We start from the raw sequence: 25,695 nt of genomic DNA, 5'->3' as shown, positions 1-25,695 counted from the left end.
ATGTGAGGAAGTTGGCTTCAAGAGCAAAGGCCATCTTTCCTGAGCCAGGAAGTGTAAGGTTTAGAAGACTGTGTAGCCGATAGTGAGCCCTTTTGGCAATCAAAACAAGCACATAGAAGTCTGAGATGTTGATGCAACCCGGTGGGCGTGCATGGTGACACCACCTGGCGGTGGCTATGTGTAAACTATGTCTAAAATGTATGATTTAAAAGAATGATAATTTTTCCAATGAGTTTGCAAAAGTAATTTATAAAACTCTCTTAAACACAGGTAGCATGTTTTAAGTCTTTAGCTCAGGTCGTTCCTTTCTCCCTCCCAATCTTTATAATTTACTCTATCCTGAAGGACTAATAAAACAATTTAATTAGTCAGAATATTAGTTCTTGTTAACACAGTATTTATTGATACTATTCGTACAGTAAAGTAGGTTGAACGTGAGGTTTTGGACAGCCTGAATTCACCACCTTCCCGTGTACAAAAGTACTCTCTTTACAAATGGGCATTTCTCTTTGGCATCCATTAGGTATTTGCCCAGATAGTGGCCGCCTCTGTCAAACAATAAAAAATGAACCGTGTTTCTAGTGAACAAAGCTAAGAGTGACTCCATGGAGAGTGATTGCATGATTACCAAACGTATCGGATGTTACGTGGGATAAAGTGCTGCTTCGTCATCTCTGCCAGTTTGTGCTATTGTAGACAGAGAGGGCCGGGGCTGGACAACCCCGAGAGTCTTAGCTGCAGAGTCTGCGTATAAAAGTTGGTTTCAGCCTGGTGAAGGGTGTCCGTGAAGCTGTGACCTCTGCGCTCTTGTCTCTGCCGGTCAGTAACAGCCGTCTTTCCAACTGTCGTCTTTCATGCTACCATAGGTCTTCGGAGCTGGCAAGGATCTGAAATCAAGGAACTGTATGAATTTTTACGTCTGTACAAAATACTACATACACTCTGCCACATGGCTTCTACTTCAGGGAACTATTGAGATCACAGCTCTACACAACTCTTAGAACAACCTTTCCTTGCTCAGCATCTTCACAGCTTTCAAATTTTACTACATTCCAGACGATTCCTCTAACCTCTTTTTGTTAATGTGGCTATGAATTAAAACAAGAGGAAAGAAAGTCTCACTCTTTCCGAACACATGGACAACTAATCTATTGTTCTGTGAGGCCAAATGCTGGCTGTGACAGTGCAGACTGAGTGTCACCACCACCAGAGTGGCAGGCAGTGGGGTACTGGGTAAAGGGTTTTGAAGTCACACAAATTTGTAACTAACAGTCTTACTAGTTGGATGTCCTCACAAAAATTACTTAATTTCAATATATTCATCTAAAAAATAAAAGGACTCCTTACTGTGACAGTTAGACAAGGTAAGGAGTTATTTAGTGCTGTGCACAACACAAAGCCAATGCGTTCTACAACGAAATCTCAAACTGTGAAATGTTTACAGTAAAATAAAGCAAGTACAGGAATATAGTTTAAATACAAGATTGGCATTTCTTTTCAAGAAAACAAACTTTAATTATAGCTGACATCTCAACTTATTGGTGGTGCTAATCCCCTTCTTAAAGGGTAAAGATCACGTGGTTTGGTCACAACCTCCCTGGGGTCAGAATCATTTCAAGATTAAACAACAAAATGGGGGTGAGGGTGCTCAGTCAGGATCTCGGGGTGTAGAATCTGGGTCTCTGCACTTATAAAAACTCCACAGGTAATTCTGAATTGTACCAGTGTGAGAAGTAGCTGCCCAGCTAGGGCAGCCAGCATTTTCTCAACGCCTTGTGCTTTTTAAATCTTTATTGTTATTCTCAAAATGAACAATTTTCACAACCAACTCAAGTGTCTTTAACAACTCTGTCCTAGGAGCCAATCATGAGATGCTTAATCATGAGATGCTTAATCATGTTAGGCATTGGGACAAAATGATTTTGAACCATGGTGGTATAATATCCAAATGAAGACTTCTTCAAAACAAGGAGGTGATGCTCTCCTTAGAGACAATACCGACTGCCATCTGCTCACTTTCATAGGCCCGGTGCCGGGGACCACCTTTCCCACTTACCTGCGAACAGGCTGTGCAAGCTTGCTGCGAGGCACTGGGATGCCCCCCGCAGAAGGGGCGCTCGGCCGGGGCAGGCCGCTCCTCATGGCAGTTGTCCCTGCAGGTCTGGTTAGAGTGGCGCTGTTGATATTGCTGGAAGGGTTTGCTGGGACTGGGTTCTGCACCACGGGAGGCCCAGGTGAGGAGGTGGTTTGTGTGAACTGTGTACTTTCTTGGCTACCAGAACCAGAACCATGGTTACTAAATGCTTTCACTGGTTGCCGAAGAGCCAACGGAGATGGTGCTGCAGGGGAGCGGAACTTGCCTGGAGAAGGTACTGCATACAGAAGAGCAAAGGAAAGCCAGTGTTTTCAGAGGAGCCAAGTACCAGTGAAGCCACTGCCGTGCTACCCGTGACAATGGAGCACTAGAACATCTAATTATGAGCCTCCCATATAGGACTTTTCTGGGCTAATAGGAAAAAGGTTACCTCAGAGAGTTACAACTGTCCTTGAAAAAGTACATTAACCAGCTTAACTTGGATCCCACAACAGAAGGGGGTGGGCACCATAGGGACCAGCAAGATGGCTCAGTGGTTAAAGGTACTTGCCACAAATACCTAGAAACCCAAGTTCAATCTGAGGAACACATATAAAGGTGGGACTTGACAGAGTTGTCCTCTGACCTCCACATATGCTGTGGCATGTAACATACATGCACCCCACCATTGCCTGCATGTGCACCTGCACATGCAACACAACAATAAATAAAAATTAAAAAGTATGTAGGCATCACATAGCATCTAACTAGGGCCATATGAACAGTCTAGAGGTAAAAGGGTTGGGTGTCCATGTAAACATAAATCAGGTGACTGTAGCCTCAAAGACACATATTCAGTGTAACTAGAAATAAGGAATTAACTGTTATTATTATTTTAAAAGTCAGCTCCAGGGGCACTGAGATGATTTAGTGGGCAATAGTGCTTGCCACACACATATGACAACTGGAACTGAATCCCTGGAACCCACGGCAGAAGGAGAGAAATAATTCCTGAAAGTTGTCCCAGTACACATGTGTGTGCAATCCAGGAGCATATGAGCCTAGGAAGTCATATAATGCCAAGTCCAATAAGAAAAATGCTATTATATTAAAACAAATGCCAGATACATGAAATGAAATGTAGCCTTCATTCATTTCTAAGTTAAGAAAAGACTCAAAAACATTTTATTATTTCAACAGGTCCCTTTGAGACTAAGTTTAGATTTCTTGGGATACACAGCCACCCTTCTCTACTTCTTCATGTTTGAACACATCTCCTCAGAAAGGGTTTTAGTTTCCTCCGATGGCCATGGACACAACACATAATTCAAATACAAACCTTAACATGCTTTATCAAACACAGAGCCTTAGGGATAAGGCAGGGAGCAGGAAGTGTGTGGACCAGAGGCAGAAGGATAACACTTTTCTCCAACAAACCCCTTTTTCAGGAGGGTACAAACGGAGAGAAAGCTTGGGCCACAGAAGCAGGTTATTCCACACATTCTGTTTTCTCACTCTGTCAATCCACGTGTAGGAGAGAAGTGACAGAAAGGTCTACTGCACAAAGGAGGAAAGGAAGGATGTGTGGCTAATTCGGACTGACTGGACCGACAAGTGCTTAGGGTTAGGGAAGCAGACTTCTAGGTGAGTTTGTGAGGATGTTTCAGGGAAGATCAAACAAGGCAGAGACACCACTCTGATTGTGGGTGGCACACACTCATGGGGGTGGAGGCGGGACACAGGAATGGGGACACGCGGAATGTGACAAAAGGAGAAGGAGGAAGCTAGCTAACAGAAGCACTCTCTGCTTCTGGCTCCACAATGTGAGCTGCTCTCCTCTGCCATTCCCTCCCAGCCAAGACTGAGTGGAAGCTGTAGGACAAGAACCAGAGAAGCCAGCCCGAAAGAGAGCTCAAGTAGGGCTGAGAGGATGATCAGCCTGCTGCCAGACTCCTGGAAGGCCAGACAGGTTCAGGAACCATTTAAAAAGTACTTAGCCATTGAGTGCAGTGATTTCTGCAAGAAGGAGGCTTGGACTGTTGGATCTAAGAGTCTGATATGAGAGGCGGCAGTACTGAAGCCTGATAGTTTTTTGCTGTTGTTCTGAACACACTCTCTGAACTACAGATTAGATAGGGTATCTCAGGCAGATCAAACTCATGAGCAGAGAAGATAAAAACAGAAATCTGTAAGATAGTGCTTCAGAGAGCTTCTTCAAAGACCTTCAGAACTCAGCTTAGGGGTCTGCTTGAATCTTCAGCTAAACAATGGGCTGAGTATACACAGCAGAAATGAAACAAGTCCCCAGACCAAAGTAACAGCAATCATAAAAATGGAAAGACTTAGTCGTTAGTTTTTCCACTCAAAAAAGTGTCAGAAAGCACCCTTTAGGTAGAAAGGAAATGATACCAGGTGCCAACTTCAATCTGAATGAAGTCATGAGAAAAGGACAACAGTAGTTTTATTACTGGATGCTAAGCACTTAGAGAAAAGGGGCTATTCTTGGTGCAGTGGGCTCTGGCCTCAGATCCTAGAGGTATTCTCAAATTCACGATCACCAGCAATTGAACCAGTACTGCATTTTACAGTGTTAGGGACCGAACACACAACCTTGAGCATGCTAGGCATGTGCTTTACCACTGAGCTATATCCCCAGCCCTTGGTTTTTGAGAAAGGATCTCACTATATATTCAGGTTGGCCTTGAACCCACATCCTTCTGCTTCCACCTTCCAAGTATTGGGGTACAGATATGCAACACCACAGGCAGCTAAGCAGAGAAGGGTGTAATGATAACCCCTACACCACAACACATGAAAGCCTGGATTACTAAGTAAGAGTAGGTAGTTTGAAGTTTGAGAGCTCAGATTCACAAAAATAATGTAACCCCTTTAGAAATTTGGTCAAAAGATATGGTCTTTTAATATAAAAACCACAAGATCAAACATCTTTACATAAAAATGTAAAATCACACAAAGCTACCTGATTCAGAAGTAAAAACAATGTACTAGACAAGACTGAAGTAAGCAACAGCTGTTCTTTTATTACAGGCTAGTGGCCTCCTGCTCTGCTGGACAATACAACTTGTTGTCACATACTTCTTCCCACTACTCTGTTGAAATTAATTTGCTTTTATTTTATTTTCTCCAGTGCTGAGACTCAAACCCAGAGCCTCAATGACTCATGTGAGCAAGCTCCCTAGCACTGAACAACCCTAGCCAGTTCATCTGTTTATACCTTCCCTACTATCCAGAGGAAGCTAGAATGCTTTAAAAATCTGGAAAAGAAGCCCACTGTTCTCAAACAATTCCATAAGGTATTTCTTTTTTCTTTTTAAAAGTAAGGTAGAGCCATGCATGGTGTCACATGCCTTTAATCCTAGCACTCAGGAGGCACAGACAGGTGGATCTCTGAGTTTCAGGTCAGCCTGGTCCAAATAGTGAGTTCCACAGTTAGAACTACATAGAGAAGAAACAGTCTCAAAAAAAAGTATACATGTTTATGGGGCAAAAGCAATGTTTTCATTCATGTATATAGACATTGTGCAATGATGAAATCAGGGGAGCTGGCATACCCATCGCTGCAGACATTTACTGTGTGTAGTAAGAGGATTCAACTCCTAGATTTTAGAAGTATACAGTATATCTATCACATCTTACTACTTACTACTAAGAGAACAACTTATTCCTATAAAGTCCCAAGTCACCTCCTCTCACGCTAAAGAATAAGCCCTACCAAATGGATGGAACTAGAAAAAATCATCCTGAGTGAGGTAACCCAAACCCAGAAAGACAGTTATGGTATGTACTCACTCATTGGTGGATTCTAGATATAAAATGAACAATCAGACCACAACCCATAGAACCATAGAGGCTATATATATAGCATGGAGGTCCCTAGGACGACTGTGGCATATAATAAATTTCAGTTTTACTCAATTATTGAAAAAAAATAGCCAAATGAATGGAAACACATGAACTATGAACCAAAGACTGAGGAGCTCCCAGCTGGATCAGGCCCTCTGAATAGGTGAGACAGTTGATTGGCTTGATCAGTTTGGGAGGCATCTAGGCAGTGGGACCAAGTCCTGTGCTCATTCCATGAGTTGGCTGTTTGAAACCAGGAACTTATGCAGGGACACTTGGCTCAGTCTGGGAGGAAGGGACTGGACCTCCCTGGACTGAGTCTACCAAGTCGATCACAGTCCTCGGGGGAGGACTTGTCCTGGAGGAGGTGGGAATGGAGGGTGGGTTGGGGGTAAGGGGAGGGCGTGGGAGGGGGGAGAATAGGGGAACCCATGGCTGATATGTAGAACTGAATGGTATTGTAAAATAAAAAATATATATCACAAAAAAAAAAAAAAAAAAAAAAGAATAAGCCCTACACAGTATGTTATTCCTGACTATGGAACCAAGGCAGGTGCATGTGAGTACCTAGTGCTTAATACATAAGCATGGACCCTATGCTACTAGTTGGCTATTCTTTTTCCTACAGATTCTAACTTTGAAAACGAATTATTTACAATCACACACTAAATCACTGCTAACACACTTAAACCTGTTTAAAAGTATATAGTGTTTTGCAATCATACTAACTGCATCTTAAATTAAAAAAAAAAAAAAATTTCTTCTTTCCTCAAGTTTTCTTACTCTCATGAGGGGAGCTATTTTTCCTCACTGCTTCTGTTTGTTCTGTCCCATTCTGAGTCATCTGTTCATTCTCAGGACTCCCAAGTCTATTCTACGTCACTGTTTTCTCTCAATTCTTTGGTCTTCCATCTACCAATACACTCAATCTTCTGGAACCCATATTGTCTAGACTTAGTGCCCAACTTTCATAGATTTCTTTAGCACTCAGTTCTTACAAAAGCTACCACTGTATAGCAAGTCTTCCAAATTTATTCACTGACCATAAAGACTTGTGTCTTAACTTTAATCAGCTTCTAATCTGAAAGTCTTCCCACCTTACTCCACAGATAAGTAAACCCAAAGACCAATATTTGAGGAAAAAACATTAATAGACAGAATGTGTGACATTTTAGTACCATTTTGTCCAATTTTCATTAATTTAAAACAATAATCTTTGGTTTTAGATGAGTAGGAAAAAATGATAAATTATCATTTAATCCTTTCAGAACAATTCAATACATACCTCTGAAGAAAATAGGTTTCTTCTGCAATTATCCACACAGCAGGGAATTAATTTGCATTATTTTCTTAAGGACAAAAACCAGTTTGAAATGTGCCCCACAGGCATCACTGACTCAGAAACGCAGAAGGTGAGAGATTTACCTATACCACTTGCTGAAATCTGAACTCACGCAGAGGCTGTAGTTACCTCTTTTGGTAGATGAAGTTGGAAGCAACTGTTTGGCTTTGAGGGAAGTACGAGGCAAATTTTTCAGCCTTTGAGAAGCTGTTGAAAAACAAGGAAGTGTAATATTGGCCGGGAAGTACAAGGTAAAGGCTACAGCTTCTGTAAACTTGAACACTTAATAGAAATGTAAAAGTTATCAAGGAATAGAAACCAGTGAGGTAAAATGTTAGAATTCTAGAAGCGCAGGAATTTTTAAGTGATGCTTCATGCATTAAGTTGGGAAAGAAAAGGGGCAGAAATCTTAGTGCCATTGCATATTTTTAGAACTAGTTTTTTTTTTTTTTTTTGTAGATTAAAAAAAAAAAACTAATATGTCAATTGGCTGGAACATCAAAGAGAAAACAAGCCACCAGCTAACATGCCATAGATGCAAAAGAATATAAACACAAGGATAAAAGTGATAAACATAAGCACTCAAAATAGAAAATAAACACTGTACTTGTTTTGATGCAAAAAAAGAAAAAAGCACATTTTGGCAAAGCAATTATTGGTAGATGAATTGCTCCAAAATCAAACAGTAATTTCCATTCTCAAAAAGGAGAAGAAAACTCAGAACCAGGCAAGTCCTTGTACAACTTGGCAGCTTTAATGTGTTCAATGTTATCTTGCTGTAAAATCCAACTAATGTGTACCTCAGGCTGGACAATAGCAAGTCTGGTCTATGAACGTGTGTGTGTGTGTGTGTGTGTGTGTGTGTGTGTGTGTGTGTGTGTGTGTGTGTGTGTGTGTGTGTGTGTGTGTGTTGAGGGGGTCTAGAGGAGTTAGGACATCTGCTTTGTAATGTAATCAAGTCAGACTGCTGAAGTCCCTCTCAAACTCCCTATTTCCGACACTGAAACTTCCAAAACCGGCACGGAGGACAGCCCAGAGCTGCACAGAGTGCAGATGGCCAACTACTGCGCTACAGTCCCTCTACTCCAGGCCCATTCAATCATTGCCATCCCACCGGTCTTGCAGGATGTGTAGAAAGGTAGACTTTCTACACTTTAGGAATTATGTCCAAAAAATAAAAACAAGTAACAAAAACGCCAAATTCTATCCCTACAAGTCTATGTAGGAATAAAAGATCATCATAAAAAAGATCATCAGGGGGCTGGAGAGATGGTTCAGTGGTTGGGAGCCTTGGCTGCTCTTCTATTAGACCTGGGTTCATTTCCCAGCACCCACAAGGCAGCTCACAACTGTCCCTTGGAAAAAGACTACTGCATCACTCATCTCTAGCTCACCAAAAAAAAAAAAAAAAAAAAAAAAAAAAGATCATCAGGTGGTAAAGGGATACTGGATGTATCATTAGAGAGAAAAGGGGAAATTCTGCTATCTCTGCCCAGGCATTATTATTTTCCTGAGATAACCAACTTCTACAAAAGGAAATGTAGCTGACTTCTAATTTTACAGCAATCCAAACCTTACTATAGCGACATAGTGTAACTCAATGTAACTCAAACACAGTCAAGCAAATAAGCAAAAACTTCTCCAGACTTAGGGGAAAAATCTGTTACTTTATACCTATAACCACAAAATTATAGAATATTATCAAATATTATTCACCTATATATTTGTCCACATGTTCTCTGTCATCCATATTTGTCCGTCTGTCCGTCCGTCCATCTGTCCACCCACCCACCCACCCACCCATCCATCCATCTTTATTTTCATTTATTCAAACATGGGAGTGAGTACTCTGGGTACCCTGTAGGGTAAAACAGCCTCAGTAGCCAGCTAGGAATTTTTCTTGTTCTTATGGAATTACTTAGGGAAGAAAAAACAGTTTTATGAACATTTAGGAAAGGGGAGAATGAAAAGAGAGTAGCAAAATCTATAGCCTTCCAGACAGTGATGGCTTCGAGGCAGGAAGTGAGCGGGAAAGGAGCATGAGGAGGAGACTGGAATTGCAGCTGGACATAGGTATCCACAAAGACTCTCCAAAGAGGACATCTGTTCACAGATCACAGAAGAGTGGGAGGAACCACGTGGGATCTGGAGAAGGCACTCCAGAGGAGGAGGAAGCAATAGAGAATGCTGAGACTGGGCACGCCAAGTGGTCAGAGAACAGAAGAAGGCTCAATTGTAAAGGACCACAACAGAAAAAGCAAACAGGTTACTGGGCAAACTATAAGGCATTGTTTTTCAATCTCATTTTTAAAATTAAAAACTTAATTGTGTATGTACACGACCACAGATGGCATGACCTGGCATACGTATGTCAGAGGACAACTAGCAGGAGTTATTTCTCTCTTCCCCCGGCGTGGATCCCAGTGTTGGTGAACTCAGGTCATCAGGCCTCCATGTGGAGTCTGATGTCTCTCCTCTGCTTCCATGGCAGCTCTGGGGCAGTACAGGCTAACTTACACATAGATCCTCAGTGCTAGGACCATAACATGTACTCAATCATTTCTACTGAATAATTACAGTGATTGATAATGGTACAAAATGTAGAGATTTAATTTATAGTACTTATTCTCTTAAATAAATTAGTTTTTTTTAGTCAAAGTTTTACAAAGCTGTGGAGAAAATAAGTGGTTCTTTAACTTGCATATGCCTGAAAATCAATGGAGACACTTACAAAGAGAGTCTGGGCCCCCATTAAGATGTAGTCAATCAAAATGCCCAGTGATAAAGGCCTCAAATCACCACATTTATAAAATCTTTTTGATTAATACAACTGATCCAGTATTACTTTTTAAACCGATAGTCCTTAAATATTTTCCTACTATTAGATTAGCCAATTATGTAAGTATTGCATGTTTTAACTCATGTTTCAAAATAATGCAAAACTGGAGAATAACCATTAGTGCTTTGGTAGCAGGTAAAACCTTGAGGAAAGTCCTTCCTTGTTGACCTTAGAAGGCCAGCTACATACAGGTTATCAGCCACCCAGACACTTCCGTGGGTGAGTGGAACAGAGCACAGTCTTGTTCCTACATACTTCCTCGGGGGCACACTCTGTATCCGTGTAAAACTGATCCTGTACTGGGCGAATCACCTACAGTTCAGTCTCAAATCATGCCCCACAAGAGCCACCCAAGAATGTTTCCTAGAGGCCTAAGCATGCATGTTAGGCTGGGCCCAGTCTCCAGACGGCAGTGGGAGGTGTTGGGGGGACTGAACAGTTTGGGAATACCTGTCACCCTGTAGATATGAGGTCCTGTGTAATTAACTTGACTACAGGGAACCCTGCTCTCTACAGAAATTAATGTGTATTTGTGAAACTCAAATGCTATAATACAGTAAAAATACCTTAGGCATTATAATAGTAATCAAACTTTGGATATATATATAAAAGATTGTCTTGAGGTTTTCATCTATTCCTTTTCCTCACTTATAAGCCAGTAATTCCTATATTTTTCTGAATACCAAACTTAAGCTCATACTCTGGCAATGCTAGGAAGCAAGTTATTGTCCTTTTGAAAAATCCTGCCTCTGATAACGCCTCTCCCTTTAATTGAAGAAACTGAGAAAATGCTCTGGTTTTCTTAAACTTTTTAAGTTACTCACATTTTACAAATATAAAAGTTGAAAATATATTAGCATTGTCATAATACCCATATTTGAATGCCAGCATCCCCAATAACACAGCCACAGCAAAGAAGCATATAAAAGTCGTGCCTGGCACAGTGACAAGGCGAAAGAAGTGGCCCAGTGGGCAGAGATCAGCAGCCCTGCAAGGTCAGCGTCATGCAGAGCAGCACGTGAGAGCCAAAGCTTTACCATTCCCAGCTGAAGAAAGAACCACTTCAAACAGAGTGAAATAGCTATTCAAACACTAGTAACTGAAGTTTACAGTGAAATGTACCAGTTCCTTACATAAAATACATAAGATTGTTATTATACTTTTACATAGACTTTGATATTAAAGTTTTTACTGAAATTAAAATATGAAAACTATATTACATTACTATATATAAAAATCACAATTATACATGTATTTTATCAAAAATATATAAAACTTCAAGAAAATAGATATTAAAAATTTATGATTATTAACTTCAAACACAAATCTAAATTTTTATACAGTATACTTAAAATTAAGTTTTAAGCTTGTTAATATTTTGGATTTTCTATTTTCCAAATACATTGTGTAGTGCTTTTGTGGACATTTTTAATTGTAAGTAAGTGTTACTGTAGCTGCAAATGTAAGTAAACAAGTATATATAGTTTTTTTGTTTTGTTTTGTTTTGCTTTGTTTTTGTTTTTCAAGACAAGAGTTTCTCTGGGTAGCCCTGGATGTCCTGGAACTAGCTCTATAGACCAGGCTGGCCTCGAACTCAGAGATCCACCTGCCTCTGCCTCCCAAGTGCTGGGATTAAAGGTGTGCACCACCATTGATTGCCTGGCCAGAATATACAGTTTTAAAAAGGATGATGATCCAATTCTTTCTGCCTATATAATTTCTATCAAATGCTGAAATGCAACTTTGTAAAATTGCACATATATTTTCCACATAATGAACTAATAATGGGAAAACCATTATGTTTTCCCAATACCTTTTCCTTAGTTACCAACTACTAGGAAGAAATGAAAAATAATTCTAGGATATTAATGTGACTATATAATGGCAATTCTATTGCTAGAGACATCAGGTAATTATAAAAAACTTTAATATATGTTTTTTTTTTTTTTTTTTTTTTTTTTTGGTTTTTCGAGACAGGGTTTCTCTGTGTAGCTTTGCGCCTTTTCCTGGAGCTCACTTGGTAGCCCAGGCTGGCCTCGAACTCACAGAGATCCGCCTGGCTCTGCCTCCCGAGTGCTGGGATTAAAGGCGTGCGCCACCAACGCCCGGCTAATATATGTTTTTTAATGACATCTGTTAATAGATATATTATTTTAGTCCTAGGCTCCCAATCTATCTGTTCATTGTCATAAAGCTCTATGTAATGGGATGAGCACAGAGGATTTAGGCAGAGCTGGTTTTATCACACAGGAGGCTGTTTGGAGATTTATCATGTGGAATTTTGAAAAAATCCAGATCTTAATAATTCAAACTAAGCACAATAGCATGCTTGAAGGTGAAGTACCAATGTTTCAACCCTGCAGAGATGCTGTAGAAGCACGGCTGTAATGCCTGTGAGGATTATGATTCCCTTAGACTGTATTTCATGCCACGTTAACACTGTAGGCTGTTTTTTTTTTTGTTTTTTTTTTTTTTGTATTGGGTAAGTATCTGAGAGGGAAGCCCCCAGAAACAAGATATTTTCACATGTCAAATTAACTTGTGGGTTTAAAGACATAAAACCTACTATTCTCTATTTCAAAGATAACAAAGTTCAAACTCTCCTTTTAAATTCATTTTTAAAGTTTTATGAATTCATGTTTCCTATACCAATTATTAATACCACAATGAGTATTTTAACACTTAAAAAATCTTGAGTAACAATTTTCCACAGTGCTTTAAACTGTAGTCTCAAACTCAAAAAAAAAAAAAGTATTTCTGTATGATCTTTATACCTTGGAAACAACCATGGCTAAGTCCCTATAGGGGACTACATATTCTTGAGCTGGATCAACACAGTATGAACATTAACCTGCCACTTATTAAGATGTATAACCATAGGTAAGTTACCTATATATTATATAGAAGTAATTCCAACAGTTCATTTTAGATTGGCTTATTGGTTTTCTTTAACTTAATTTTTTTTTTTAATGTATGGGTGTTTTGCTTGCATGACTATCTGTGTACCATGTGTGTATCTGGTGCTCAAGGAGGCTGGAAGTGAGCATTGGATGCCCTGAAACTGGAGTTACAGATGGTCATGAGCAGTCAGGTGGAAGCTGGGAATTTAACTGAGGTCCTCTGGAAGGTGTACCCAGTCCTCTTAAGTGAAAAGCCACTTTCCAGACCCCTTGATTGGTTGAATTATGTATACACATGCCCACCTTAGTTGGTAAGCAGCAAATGTTTCAAACCACAGCCCTATTTTAGTAAGCCTGTATGCAATGCACAGGTGTTACTAATACACTGCTGCTAATGTGCAGCCATTCATGCATCACTGACTTGGGCTCTGTTCGACCAACGTGACTCAGAAGTTATCATTGTGTCCTGGTTTGGTCTTTGTTTATGCTGCATGTGTCTCTGTAACACTTATCAATCTCACTCCTTTCTTTCCATTAAACTATCCTCAACACTCTTGTTTGAGTGTCTGATATTTGCTGGAGTATTCATTTTCTTGGTTAAGAACTCACATGGTTTTACTGGGTACTTCTGAAGGCTCATTGCTGCTTTTGTTAATGCTCTCTAAAAAAGCTGCTGTGGTTTTAAGTTTAAGGTTCTAGTGCTATTCTACCCCCCCCCCCAATCTCATTATTTTTAATGTACAATACTGAACAATTTAAAGCTTTTAAAGAATCTATGTCATGCTAGAGTAGAAATGCCTTGTCACAATACTTCTTGTCACAAAATAAAGGCAAATATTACAACTAAAGATTAAAAAAAATTACCTCTAGGAAGAAAGACCTATCACATTCCTGGGTTAGTATTTTGGTGACTGGCCACCAAAAATAAATTTACAGTCAGCATGCAGCTGGGTCTCACTCTGTAGACCAGGCTGGCTTTGAACTCAGAGATATGCCTACTCTGCCTCCTGAGTGTTGGGGTTAAAGGCATAAACTACCAGGCCAGGCCTCAAATTCATTTATTCTATTTGAGTTCAGATTTAACTCAATAGTTAATTCCCCAAATAATTTAAATAAAGAAATGTTGATTAATTCTTAAAAAAAAAAACAAAAACGATAGTTTTGGTAACTTATTACCTCAAATTTTAACCTATATTACAGGTCAAATTAGAAATGTGGATTAATCTGACATCTACACTGATTAAATATTATACTATTTACAAATACATCCTTGGCAGACAGAGATTAACCAAATGAAAACTAAAAATTTTATATGAACAGATGCAGGTGTTAAGTGAGACTATACAAATCCCTATAAAATACTTCCATTTTGCAAAGAAGTTCACAAGTTCAGTGTTGTTATAGATTTAATAGACTGTATTATTGGAAAACTAATTACTTTTATTATGATATGGCCTAAAAAGTCTATTATGTAATCATAAACTTTAACGTTTCACTTCTGTGGCACTGGGGATAAAATCCAGGGTCTCATACATGATCACCATGTACTATCACTGAGCTATTCCTCCAGCTCTAGAAAGTCTAAATTTTAGGGAGATTTTCAAAGAAAATCTATTTTATAAGATACATACATGGATAGCGACTGCTTACTTCTAGAAAAAAAGCAAAGCTTATCCTCTTTAAAGACAGACGTTAAAAATTTTTATTCAATCTATTTGTAATAAATGCTTGACTTTTTACTTTGTGACAAGAATTATGTTAAATAAACACAGGCATTTCTATGGTAACACATGCATTCCTTAGGAGCCTTAAATTATCCAGTATCATCTACTGAAAACGATGATCTTAACTGAGAGTGGTGGCCCACACCTTTAATCCCACATGTGGGGGACAGAGACAAGAGGATCGCTGTGAATTCAAGGCTAGCCTGGTCTACATTGTGAGTTCCAGGACAGCCAGGGCTATACAGAGAGATCCTGTTTCAAAACTAAAAACCAGAAAAAAACAAAACAAAGATGATCTTTGGTGATCAGAAGTAGAAACCACAGAGAGTGTCACGTAATTATAAAAAACTGGTTAGAATTAAATATTTTACAGAGACAATTTTTACATTTTATTACAATATTATCTCTTTAGTTTTACTCTATTCTTTATTTAAAAATCTGTATTTAGTCCCTGGCAGGCAGGAGGAAGTGCTGCATCCACCAAGGTGCAGGCGTCGAGGTTAGATTCCACTTTTCCTTTTCTACTACGTGAGCTCCAGGTAGTGAACTCAGGTTGCCAGCTTGCCAACAAGTGCCTTTACCGGCTGAGCCACCTTGCTGGCCATACAGAATATACTGCAGCAATGGCTTAACCGCCACCCAGCACAGAATGCGGTCGGTTCTCTGACTTCCATTTCAGAGGGAAGGAGGTACTCACTGGCTGAGGCCTGAGGCTGCATCCGAGGCACCCCTCCGTTTGGCACTTGGAAACTGGAATCACTTCTGCTGCTTCTCACTGAGTCAGCTTGTGAGCTTGATGTCCGGGACAGGTTTGGAAGACTGCGTCGGAGTTTTTCTACAACAGTGGGATTTGAAATGAATGATAGTAACAACAACAACAACAACAAAACAAAAATCAAACCATTCTTTCAGATATTAAGTATAATTTGAAGTAAAATGATATATTTAAACATTTATTTCTGTATACTGTATAAGTAACAGGAAATATTAAAAAAGAAAAAAAAAGAAAGAAAAAGAAAGAAAGAAAGAAAAAACAATCTAACTTAGAGGCTATAAATGGAAGAAATAACAGCACTCTTAAAGAAACTATAAATTATATAATCAAATCTATAGAAATAAAGTCTACTCCATGAGTGAAATAAAACAAACCCCTTAAGAATTCCCATGTCCATTTGGCCCCGCAGTCTGGCTTGGGAATCACAATAGTAACTGACAGATACTTCGTTTCCTAAAGTGACATTTACTTTCCCCTAATGTTTGCATTAATAAAATGGTGAACATGATTAACATTAAAAAAAAAATTGGGGAAGAATGCATTCTTTTTACACTAACACATGGACACCTCATTGCCCAAACTCTTCTGTCTTACCTTCATTTTTAACATTGCTTGTCTGTAAATCTGTGGGATGGCCTTGGAGGGAAAGGCGAGGTTGCTGCAAACGACTAATCATAGGCTGTGGAGATACTCTACTGTATTCTATCCCCCGGGCAGGAGAGCGTGAGCGAGGTGAATTGCGAGGTGACTGCTTAGGAGACGGTCGGGGTGAATTGCGTGGCGATGGAGAAAACCTGTTCACAGCAGGGTATACGGCGGCATGGTGCATACTATCATCTTCATCGTCCAAGCTCTGTGCATCCAGCTCTTGATCACTAAAAGTGCCCCGCCTTGTAGAATTGCAAGATGAACCAGAACTGCGCCGGGAGGTGGTGGCTGCATATTCCTGCCGGAGACCTAGCAACAATGAATGCATTTTTTATTTCTTTGATTGTATTTTCAAACACTTAACATTTTTAAAAAGTTAAGTAAATGATTTAAGTTTAAAGGTGTAAAGTACAAAGACAAGTTCCTTTTCTACTTCTAGACACCCTTCTATGTGAAGATATATAAACTACATCTCAAAGTTATTTTTAAACTAAATACAAATGTACTATTTGTTTAATTTCAAGATTTCTTCTATCTAGAGTCTGAGTAACAAGGTAAAGCCATAAATTAAAACAAACCAAAATCCAGTTCTACTTTACACACAGAAACCCAAACGTGGACTGAAGGAACACCGAGGGAGAACTCCTATGTAGGCAGTGAGCAGAATGTATTAGTTAGCAAACAAACCTTTAGATTGAAGTCATAATGGGGGGTGGGGAGGAATCTAAGTACATCTTCAGCAAGTCCTGCTAGCTACTGGCATCCGCTAAAGGGACCTTACAGTCAGAATCAGTTCTTCATGTCATTTCTTTATGCACAGAAACTGCTATCGAAGGGGCGAGAACTAGGACATCTTTTAAGGCCACAAATCCCTGGAGAGTAGTTCAGTGAAGAGCACACAGGAGGTGAATCCCCACGAACTACAAAATAAAGAAGTAACCCCTCCAAAGTCTTAGAACTTCTAGGTTCATGTGGCCCTGTAGGTCTGAGAAGCATGGTAGTAACTGAGTTACTTATTGTCCAGCTACAGCAAACAGCAGTAAGAGAAGCCAGCAAGCGATAGAGAGCAGTTTTAGAAATGGAAGTCAGAGCCCAATGCCTCCTCTCCAGTAATGAAGGAGAGCTTTAAGTAAGTCACAATCACCACAGAATTTTGATTTCTCACTGTAAAAACTAAGACAATTGACCAGGTATGTAACTGACCAATATGTAATTCTAATTTTTAACTGCTATATACAAATCTTAGAAGAGCCATGCTATAAAAATAAAACCACAGCTTTAAAAAAGGAGAGCAGGAAGTTGTTTTCAAGTAGGCATCATGTATGTTTTGGTATCAACTTTTTATTTACTAGGAAAATAAATATTCATGTGTATGAATGGCTTAGAAAGAACTATTAAAGGACAATAAAGTTAACATTTTTATTATCTGCTACCAAAACACAGCATCAAGGCTACAGTAAATAGCTTGCTGAGCTCTCCACAGAAGTCAGCATCCAAAGTAAAAGCGGAGTTTGTTCTACAGTGTGGAATCAGGCAGCATTCTCTTTAAGAGGCTGTCCTTTCCAGCCTCTTACTGACTCCACCTTTAACTTAATGAGGAGAGACAGAAAATCAAAGAAGAAAGCTGTGTCACGCCATTAGTGTTTTAGGCGAGTCAAGGCAGCACGAAGCTCTTCCTTTTTCCAGGGGAGGCCATACTAAAGTGGAAATGATTCAGTGGATGAAGAAACATTCTGCAGTTGCCTAAAAGCTACAGCCTGATAAAACTTACAACATGTTTTACAAGACATCATGCATCCAGGTACAACCAAAAGCTCTTCAAGTATTAGCCACTGTTAGATTCTGACACAGAATTCACCGAGACGTTGCAGGGATCAGATATAGTTTAGTGTGTTGCAAGAATAGCACCACCACCACCTTCTGCATTCAAAGACAGCCAGGGTATACATCATCAATAAGTATGAAAAATTTTTGTCTATGTATACTTTGGGGGTGCCAGAGGCAACAAAGACATTAGATATCATAGGAGTTTGGGGCTCTTACAGTTCTTGGGCAGATAGAGAGTGTAACTATGATATTACAATTTCATGGAAGAGTAGTCAACAAAAAAGTACAAAGGCTTCCTAGGGGGCATTACAAACACACTAAAAGCTACAGAGTAACAATGACAAGGATGAGAATTTACCACCTGTAAGGGTACAAACACCATTCACAGAAGCCAAGCCTCAGAAGCCTTTGTCCTTCCTATAGCAAAGCTGTTTTATATAAAACAATATTTGAAAGCAAATACATATGTGGCACTATTCTCTGAAATGTCTACTTCAATATTTATACTTTCACCATCTTACTATTTTTTATAACACTTTAAAATACATATAATAAATTTAATATGTACAACAAACTTGTATAGTAACAAAAAATCTCAATTTTAACAATTAAAACTTACTTTCTTCCTGCATCCGGGCTAGAATCTGCACATCAGTTACATCATTTAGCTTATAGTTGGATCCAATTGAATCTTCATCTAATTCTGAAGCACTTAACTCACTATCTATAGAGGATTGAGGGCTGAGTGGAGGATTTCTATCTGATGAACTTTTGAAGTTACCTTTAGAAAAAGAAGAACACATCAAACCTTGGTAAGAGAAAAACTGAGTTAAACATCTGTTGCAAGTAGCCAAATAATTACGTCCTTTGATTCAGTTCCATTTACACGTACAAAACTCTCAAAACTGAAATTAGAAACTGACCTCATTAGGGAGAAAAAGAAATATAGAGACTCCTTTACATACTATGTCACAAATACAAAACATCTTTTAAGTATAACTTACCTCGTTTCCCACAAAACTATTATATAGCTTTCAGCCAGTGCCTGCAAAGCAGCTGATTCGGTACCTATAGGCTAGATCAGTGGTTCTCAACCTTCCTAATGCTGCGACCCTTTAATACAGTTCTTCATGTTATAGTGAGCCCCAACCAAACATTATTTCTGTTGCTACTTCATAACTGCAATTTTGCTACTGTTATGAACTGTAATGTAAATATCCATGTTTTCAGAGGGTCTTAGGAGACCCCCATGAAAGGGGGGTTAACTTATAGGTTAAGAACTGCTGCCCAAAGGGGTCATATAATCTACAGGTTGAGAACCACTGAGCTAGAGGCTTTCATCTCTTTACAAGATACTCAGGGAAAACATTCTGTAAGTAAATGATGTAGTGTTTTCTCCTTTCAAAGTCAGTCATTAGCACCATAATCTTCTCCTTGAAGAAAAAATTTATTTTCTTAAAAAACAAAACTAATTTGAGAAAAGCAGATTTCTTGCCGGGCGGTGGTGGTGCACGCCTTTAATCCCAGCACTGGGAGGCAGGCGGATCTCTGTGAGTTCAAGGCCAGCCTGGTCTACAGAGCAAGATCCAGGACAGACACCAAAACTAAACAGAGAAACCCTGTCTTGAAAAACCAAAAAGAAAAAGAAAAAGAAAAAAAAAAAAAAAGAAAAAGTAGATTTCTTAGACATTTGAGAACCAGAAAAAAAAGAACACTAGGTCAATTTGTCCTACATGATGTCATGCTTGCCAAATTAGAAAGGAAAATCCAGAATGTTCTGACGTTTGATAGTGAAGTGCAATAGATGGCAGCAAGAAAACAAGAAGAGTTTTCAAAGGCACTCTCTCGCCTAGACCAAGCGGAGGACAGGAGACTGTGCAGGGACAAGGAATGCACACCGGCAAGAACCTGGCGTGTTTCCCAGGGACACTTTCATGGGGACCCGTTTCTGAAGAAGTGAGAAAGGCTCAACACTCTCCCCACTAAGATGTCTAATACAGACTAAGAACATGCTGCCAGTTTGTAGCGAAAACAAATCTGTTATTTACTCATGTATTTATCTATATTTTATGTGCACTGTTGTTTTGCCTTCATGTATGTCCGGGTAAGGGTGCTGGGTCCCCTGGAACTGGAGTTACAGACAGCTGTGAGCTGATATGTGGGTGCTGGAAATTGAACAGAGGTCCTCTAGAAGAGCAGTCTTAACTGCTGAGCCATCTCTCCAGCCCTGTAGCTTTTTTTTTTTTAAAGACAGGGTTCTACTTTGTAATATAAACTGTTCTTGAACTTACTATGTAGCCTAGGCTAACCTCAAACTACCAATCCTCCTGCCTCAGCCTCCCAAGTGCTAAGGCTACAGTCCATCTAGTTTTCCAAAATTTTCACTATTATAGTTAACTCCCCACAAGCACAGTTCCAGACCCACCTGAGATCCCTCTTTGTTCAGGAACCACTTTTGCGAGTAAGTAGCTGAATCCCTTTCTTATCGCCCCCAACTTGACCCTTCTGTCTGTAGCAACCTCCACACCCACGGGCCTACTTCCAGATCAGTGACCTACTTTCTAGAGAGCCACCACTGACCCTCCTTTCTTACCCATCCTTCTCTCTGCCTGCTGCCATTTCTGTGCTCAAAGCCCTAGTTCCAGACCCATGTTTTGGAGACCATCTTTGCAAGGTCAATTAAACAGCTCATCCATCACCTTTACCTAACCTAGCTCAAATCACACATTTCTTACACTGGCCCAATCTAAGGAAGGCCAGATTATCACATCAGACACAAAAACAAAGAAAGAAGTCCACATGCTCAACTCAAACTGCAAATACAAAAACATGAGTGGGCAAGACATGTCTTCCTTCAAACCCACTAAAACTATGCAAGTGTTCTCGAACGAGAGCTTCCTAGGTGAATTCCAAGACACAGAATTTAAAAGGAGAATCATAAACTTTATCAACGGATTAGAATTTTAAAGGCACAAACACTTCATTGACCTCCAAGAGATTAACAATAACAGAAGAAAATAAATGCATGGCTGTATGAAAAGACAAAGATAATTCAGGATTTGAAAACTGAACTCAACAAAGATAGAAGCATTAAAGAGAACACAAGCTAAAATGAAGATGGAATTGAAAAATTCAGTATTCCAGTTAGAAAACTCTGGAAAGCCTTACAAATAGAAATGAATCAGGCAGAAGATAGATATCAGGACTTAAAGAAGAGGATCTAAATAAAAATAAGAACATGAAAAAAATTATACAAGCACAGAAAAAGAACATTCAGGAAATGTGGGACCATCAAAAGACCAAACCTTTGAATTACAGGCATAGATGAGGGAGGAGAATCTCAGGGTCAATGACATAAACCAGATTTAACAAGCTCATAGAGGAGAACTTTCCAAAATAAGGAAAGACATATCCATACAGAGACAGGGAGCACATAGAATCCTAATTAGACAAAACTTCAAACAACAACTACAACAAAAACTCCATGGCATAAATAACTCCTTAGTGAATGATGAGTGGGTCTAAGGAAAAAAAAATCAAGAAATCAAAATATTCCTGTAACTAAATGAAAATGAAAATAAAAACACAATACAACAAAAGCTCTGTGACACATTAAAAGCAGTCCCAAGAGGCAAGTTATAGCCTTAAGTGTCTACATTAAAGATACATGTCTTTTTTTTTTTTTTTTGGTTTTTTTTCGAGACAGGGTTTCTCTGTGTAGCTTTGTGCCTTTCCTGGAACTCACTTGGTAGCCCAGGCTGGCCTCGAACTCACAGAGATCCGCCTGCCTCTGCCTCCCGAGTGCTGGGATTAAAGGCATGTGCCACCACCGCCCGGCAAAGATACATATCTTAATAATATAACCTAAAAAACTGTGAAACCAACTCAAACCCAGGAGATGGCAAGATATAATAAAAATCTAAGAAAATAATACATAGGATCAATTCATCTAAGAGCTGGTTCTTTTAGAAGATGTATCAAGGCCTCCTTGGTCCAACTACTCAGAAGACAAAGAGGGAGTGAGAAGGAGAGGGAGGGAGAGAGAGCAAGAAGATAGAGGGAGGATAGAGGGAAAAGGAGGAGTCAAATGAACAGAATAAAAATGAACAGGGAAATATGACATCAAAGAAATACAGATTATTATAAGTGAATAATTTGAAAACATGCACTTCATTAAGTTGGAAAATCTGAAAGAAATGGATGAATTCCTTGATTCACCTAAACTACCAAAGTTAAACCAAGAAGAGATCAACAACTTAAACAGACTCCTGAGACAGGAGGAGATTGAAACAGTAATAAAGTGCTTTCCAACTAAAAAGAAGTCCAGGTCCAGATGAAGTCACATCAGAACCAGATGAAGTCGCATCAGAATTCTACAAAACAGTCAAAGAACTACAATGAATACTTCTTAAATTATTATTAATATTATTATTTTGGTTTTTCAAGACAGGGTTCCCCTGTGTAGCTTTTGGAGCCTGTCCTGGAACTCACTCTGTAGACCAGGCTGACCTTGAACTCAGAGAGATCTGCTTTCTTCTGCCTCCCAAGTGCTGAGATTAAAGGCATGTACCATCACCCCGACAAAGTATTACAAAATATATGTATGTAGAAGAATCACTCCAAACTTGTTCTATAAAAACTGTACTACTCTAATACTCAAACCAGGAAAGATACAACAAAAAACAGGAAGTACAGACTGATCAGTATCCCTGATGAACACAGATGCAAAATTCAATAAAATATTAGCAAACCAAATATAGACACATATCAAGAAGGTCATCACCATGATCATTTGGCTTTATCCAGAAATTCAAGGATGGCTCAACATATATGTAAGTCAATAATCATAAGTCATATAAATGGGCTGAAAGACAAAAATCACATGATCATCTCAATAGATGCAAAAAAGGCCTTAGACAAAATCTAACATGCTTTCATGAAGAAAGTCCTAGAGAATGTAGGGCTGATAGGGGCATACCTCCTAAATAAGGGATATATACGACAAGCCTGAAGCTAACATCATGATAAATAGAGACACACTTGAAGCAATCCCATCAAAATCAGGAATGAGACAGGGCTATTCACTTATCCTCACTCCTTTTCAATATAGTGGTGGAAACACTAGCCAGAGCAGTAAGGCAAGAGAAGGAAATTAAAGTGAGACAAATAAGAAAAGAAGTTAAATATCCCTATTTGCCGATAGTATGATACCGTGTATTAAGAGATCCCAAAAAATTCAACCAGAAAACTTCTACAATGAACAATTTCAGCAGAGACAAGGTACAAAATCAATTTACAAAAAAGCAGTAGCCATTCTATACACCACCAACAAACATATTAAGAAAGAGGTCACAACAGACACACTCCCATTTACATTAGCATTAAAATATCTTGGAATAAACCTAACCAAGGAGGTGACAGACTTCCACAATAAAAAAAACTTCAAATCTCTGAATAAAATTGAGAAAGCCACTAGAAAATGGAAAGACACTGTGTTCATGAATCACTAAAATTAATATGGTAAAAACAGCTATCCTACTAAAAGTAATTTATGGATCCAATAATACAATCCCAATCAAAATACCCACAACATTCTTCACAGAAATAGGAAACCATCCTAAAATTCACATGGAGCCAGAGAAGACCCCAGACAGCCAAAGAATCATTAACAAAAAGAATAATACTGAAGGGCTTGCTGTTCCAGACTTGGAGATGTAGTACAGAGTTATAATAAAAATAATAAAAACAATATGGTACAAACTAGATGTGCATACCATCGGAACAGAATAGAAGACACGCAGTACATGTAACTACAGCCATCTGATATGTGACAAAGAGGAACACACACTGGAGAAAAGACAGCATCTTCTCACAACTGATGCTGGGAAAACAAGATGTCCACAAATAGAAGAATGAAATTAGAACTGTATCTATCATCCCACCCAAAAATTAGCTTGAAGCAGATCAAAGACCTCAATTTGAAACCCGAAATAGTAAAACTGCTAGAAAAAAAACATAGGAAATACCCTACAAGATACAAGTGTAAGAACTTTCTGTATGGGACCCTCTTGTCTAGCAATTAAGGTCAACAACTGAAAAGCAAGACCTTATAGAACTAAAAAAGTAGGCTTGGCATTGTGGCACATGTCTTTAATCCCAGTTCTCAGAAGGCAGAAACAAGTGGATCTTTGTGAGTTCAAGGCCAGGCTGGTCTAAACAGTGAGGTCCAGGATAGCCAGGGCTACATAGAGAGCCTGTTTCAAAAAACAAAAACAAACAAGCCAACAAACCTCAACAAAAGAAACTAAAAAGCTTCTGCACAGCTAAGAAAAAGCAAGTGAAGAAGAACCCCCCAGAATGGGGGAGAATCTCTGCCAGCCATACATGATAGAAGACTAAATATCCAGGATATACAAAGAACTCAAAAATCATAACGAAGGAAACAAGTGACCCAATTAAAACACGGGCTAGGCATCTGAACAGAGTGTTCACAATCGAAGGAGTCAAAATATATCAAAAAGTGTTCATTATCCTTAGCAATTAGGAAAAGACAAGTTTGAGATTTTGTCTTACCCCATTCAGAATGACTAAGAGCAACAAAACTTGTAACAAATACCGGCAAGATTGTGGAGAAAGAGGACTCCTCATTCACTGTTGGTGGGAATATAAACTTGTGGGTGCAGCCACTTTGAAAATCAGAATGGAGAATCTTCAAAAAGCTAAAAATAAATCTATCATATGATCCAGTCATATCACTGCTTGGCCTATGCCTAAAGGACTTAACATCTTACTCTGCAGAAACTTGCTCAGCCATGTTCTTTGCTGCCCTATACTCAAGAGCCAGGAAATGAAACAACCTAAATGTCCTTCAACTGACGAATGAGTAATGAAAATGTGGTACACATATACAATGGAATACTATATAGCTGTAAAAAATGAAACCTGAAGGTAAATATATGGTCCTAGAAAAGATCATATTGAGTGAGGTAACTCAGACTCTGAAAGACAAATGCCACATGTTTTCTCCTCTGCCATTCCTAGCTCCAAATCTTCAGATGTGAATATATAAACCTGGAGTCACTGAAAAACCAGCCAAGTATAAGGGAGCCATGGGTCAGGGAAGCTCTAAGATGGGACTGACCAATGACAAAATGGGGTAGGAAAATGGGGAGGAGGGGCTCCACTGGGAATGGGGAGGGACATCAACACTGAAGAAAGAGGAAGGCAGTCAACACCAAGGTTGTTTGATCACCTCAAAAATCCTATTCCCTTATAGTCATCTACAATTATATGTACTATAACATATGCATATGTGTATACATACATAGAAGTCATCTACAATTATATGTACTATAACATATGCATATGTGTATACATACATAGAGGTCATCTACAATTATATGTACTATAACATATGCATATGTGTATACATACATAGAGGTCATCTACAATTATATTACTATAACATATGCATATGTGTATACATATATAGAGGTCATCTATAATTATATGTACTATAACATGCATATGTGTACACATATATAGAGATCATCTACAATTATATGTACTATAACATATGCATATGTGTACATATACATAGAGGTCATCTACAATTATATGTACTATAACATATGCATATGTGTATACATACATAGAAGTCATCTACAATTATATGTACTATAACATATGCATATGTGTATAC

General features: G+C 38.9%; 1 protein-coding gene across 2 annotated transcripts in view; it reads right to left on the bottom strand.

Moving 5' to 3' along the window:
* Nucleotides 1–376: 376 nt before the first annotated feature.
* The window catches only part of Slain2 (SLAIN motif family member 2), a 56,958-nt gene continuing 31,639 nt past the window's right edge, over nt 377–25,695 (bottom strand). The window contains exons 4-9 of one of the 2 annotated variants that reach the window (XM_076546425.1): nt 18,613–18,774; nt 16,113–16,475; nt 15,441–15,578; nt 7,410–7,487; nt 2,057–2,372; nt 377–887 (exon numbers count right to left, since the gene is read on the bottom strand). In XM_076546425.1, the coding sequence (XP_076402540.1) occupies nt 821–887; nt 2,057–2,372; nt 7,410–7,487; nt 15,441–15,578; nt 16,113–16,475; nt 18,613–18,774 (1,124 nt within the window). In that variant the 3' untranslated portion in view covers nt 377–820. The remainder of the gene's footprint in view (nt 888–2,056; nt 2,373–7,409; nt 7,488–15,440; nt 15,579–16,112; nt 16,476–18,612; nt 18,775–25,695) is intronic. The other variant, XM_076546426.1, reaches the window with a different exon arrangement.

Source organism: Peromyscus maniculatus, chromosome 10 (genome assembly GCF_049852395.1).
Source record: "Peromyscus maniculatus bairdii isolate BWxNUB_F1_BW_parent chromosome 10, HU_Pman_BW_mat_3.1, whole genome shotgun sequence".
NCBI classification, from domain to species: Eukaryota; Metazoa; Chordata; class Mammalia; order Rodentia; family Cricetidae; genus Peromyscus; species Peromyscus maniculatus.
This window is presented reverse-complemented; position numbering and strand designations above follow the sequence as displayed.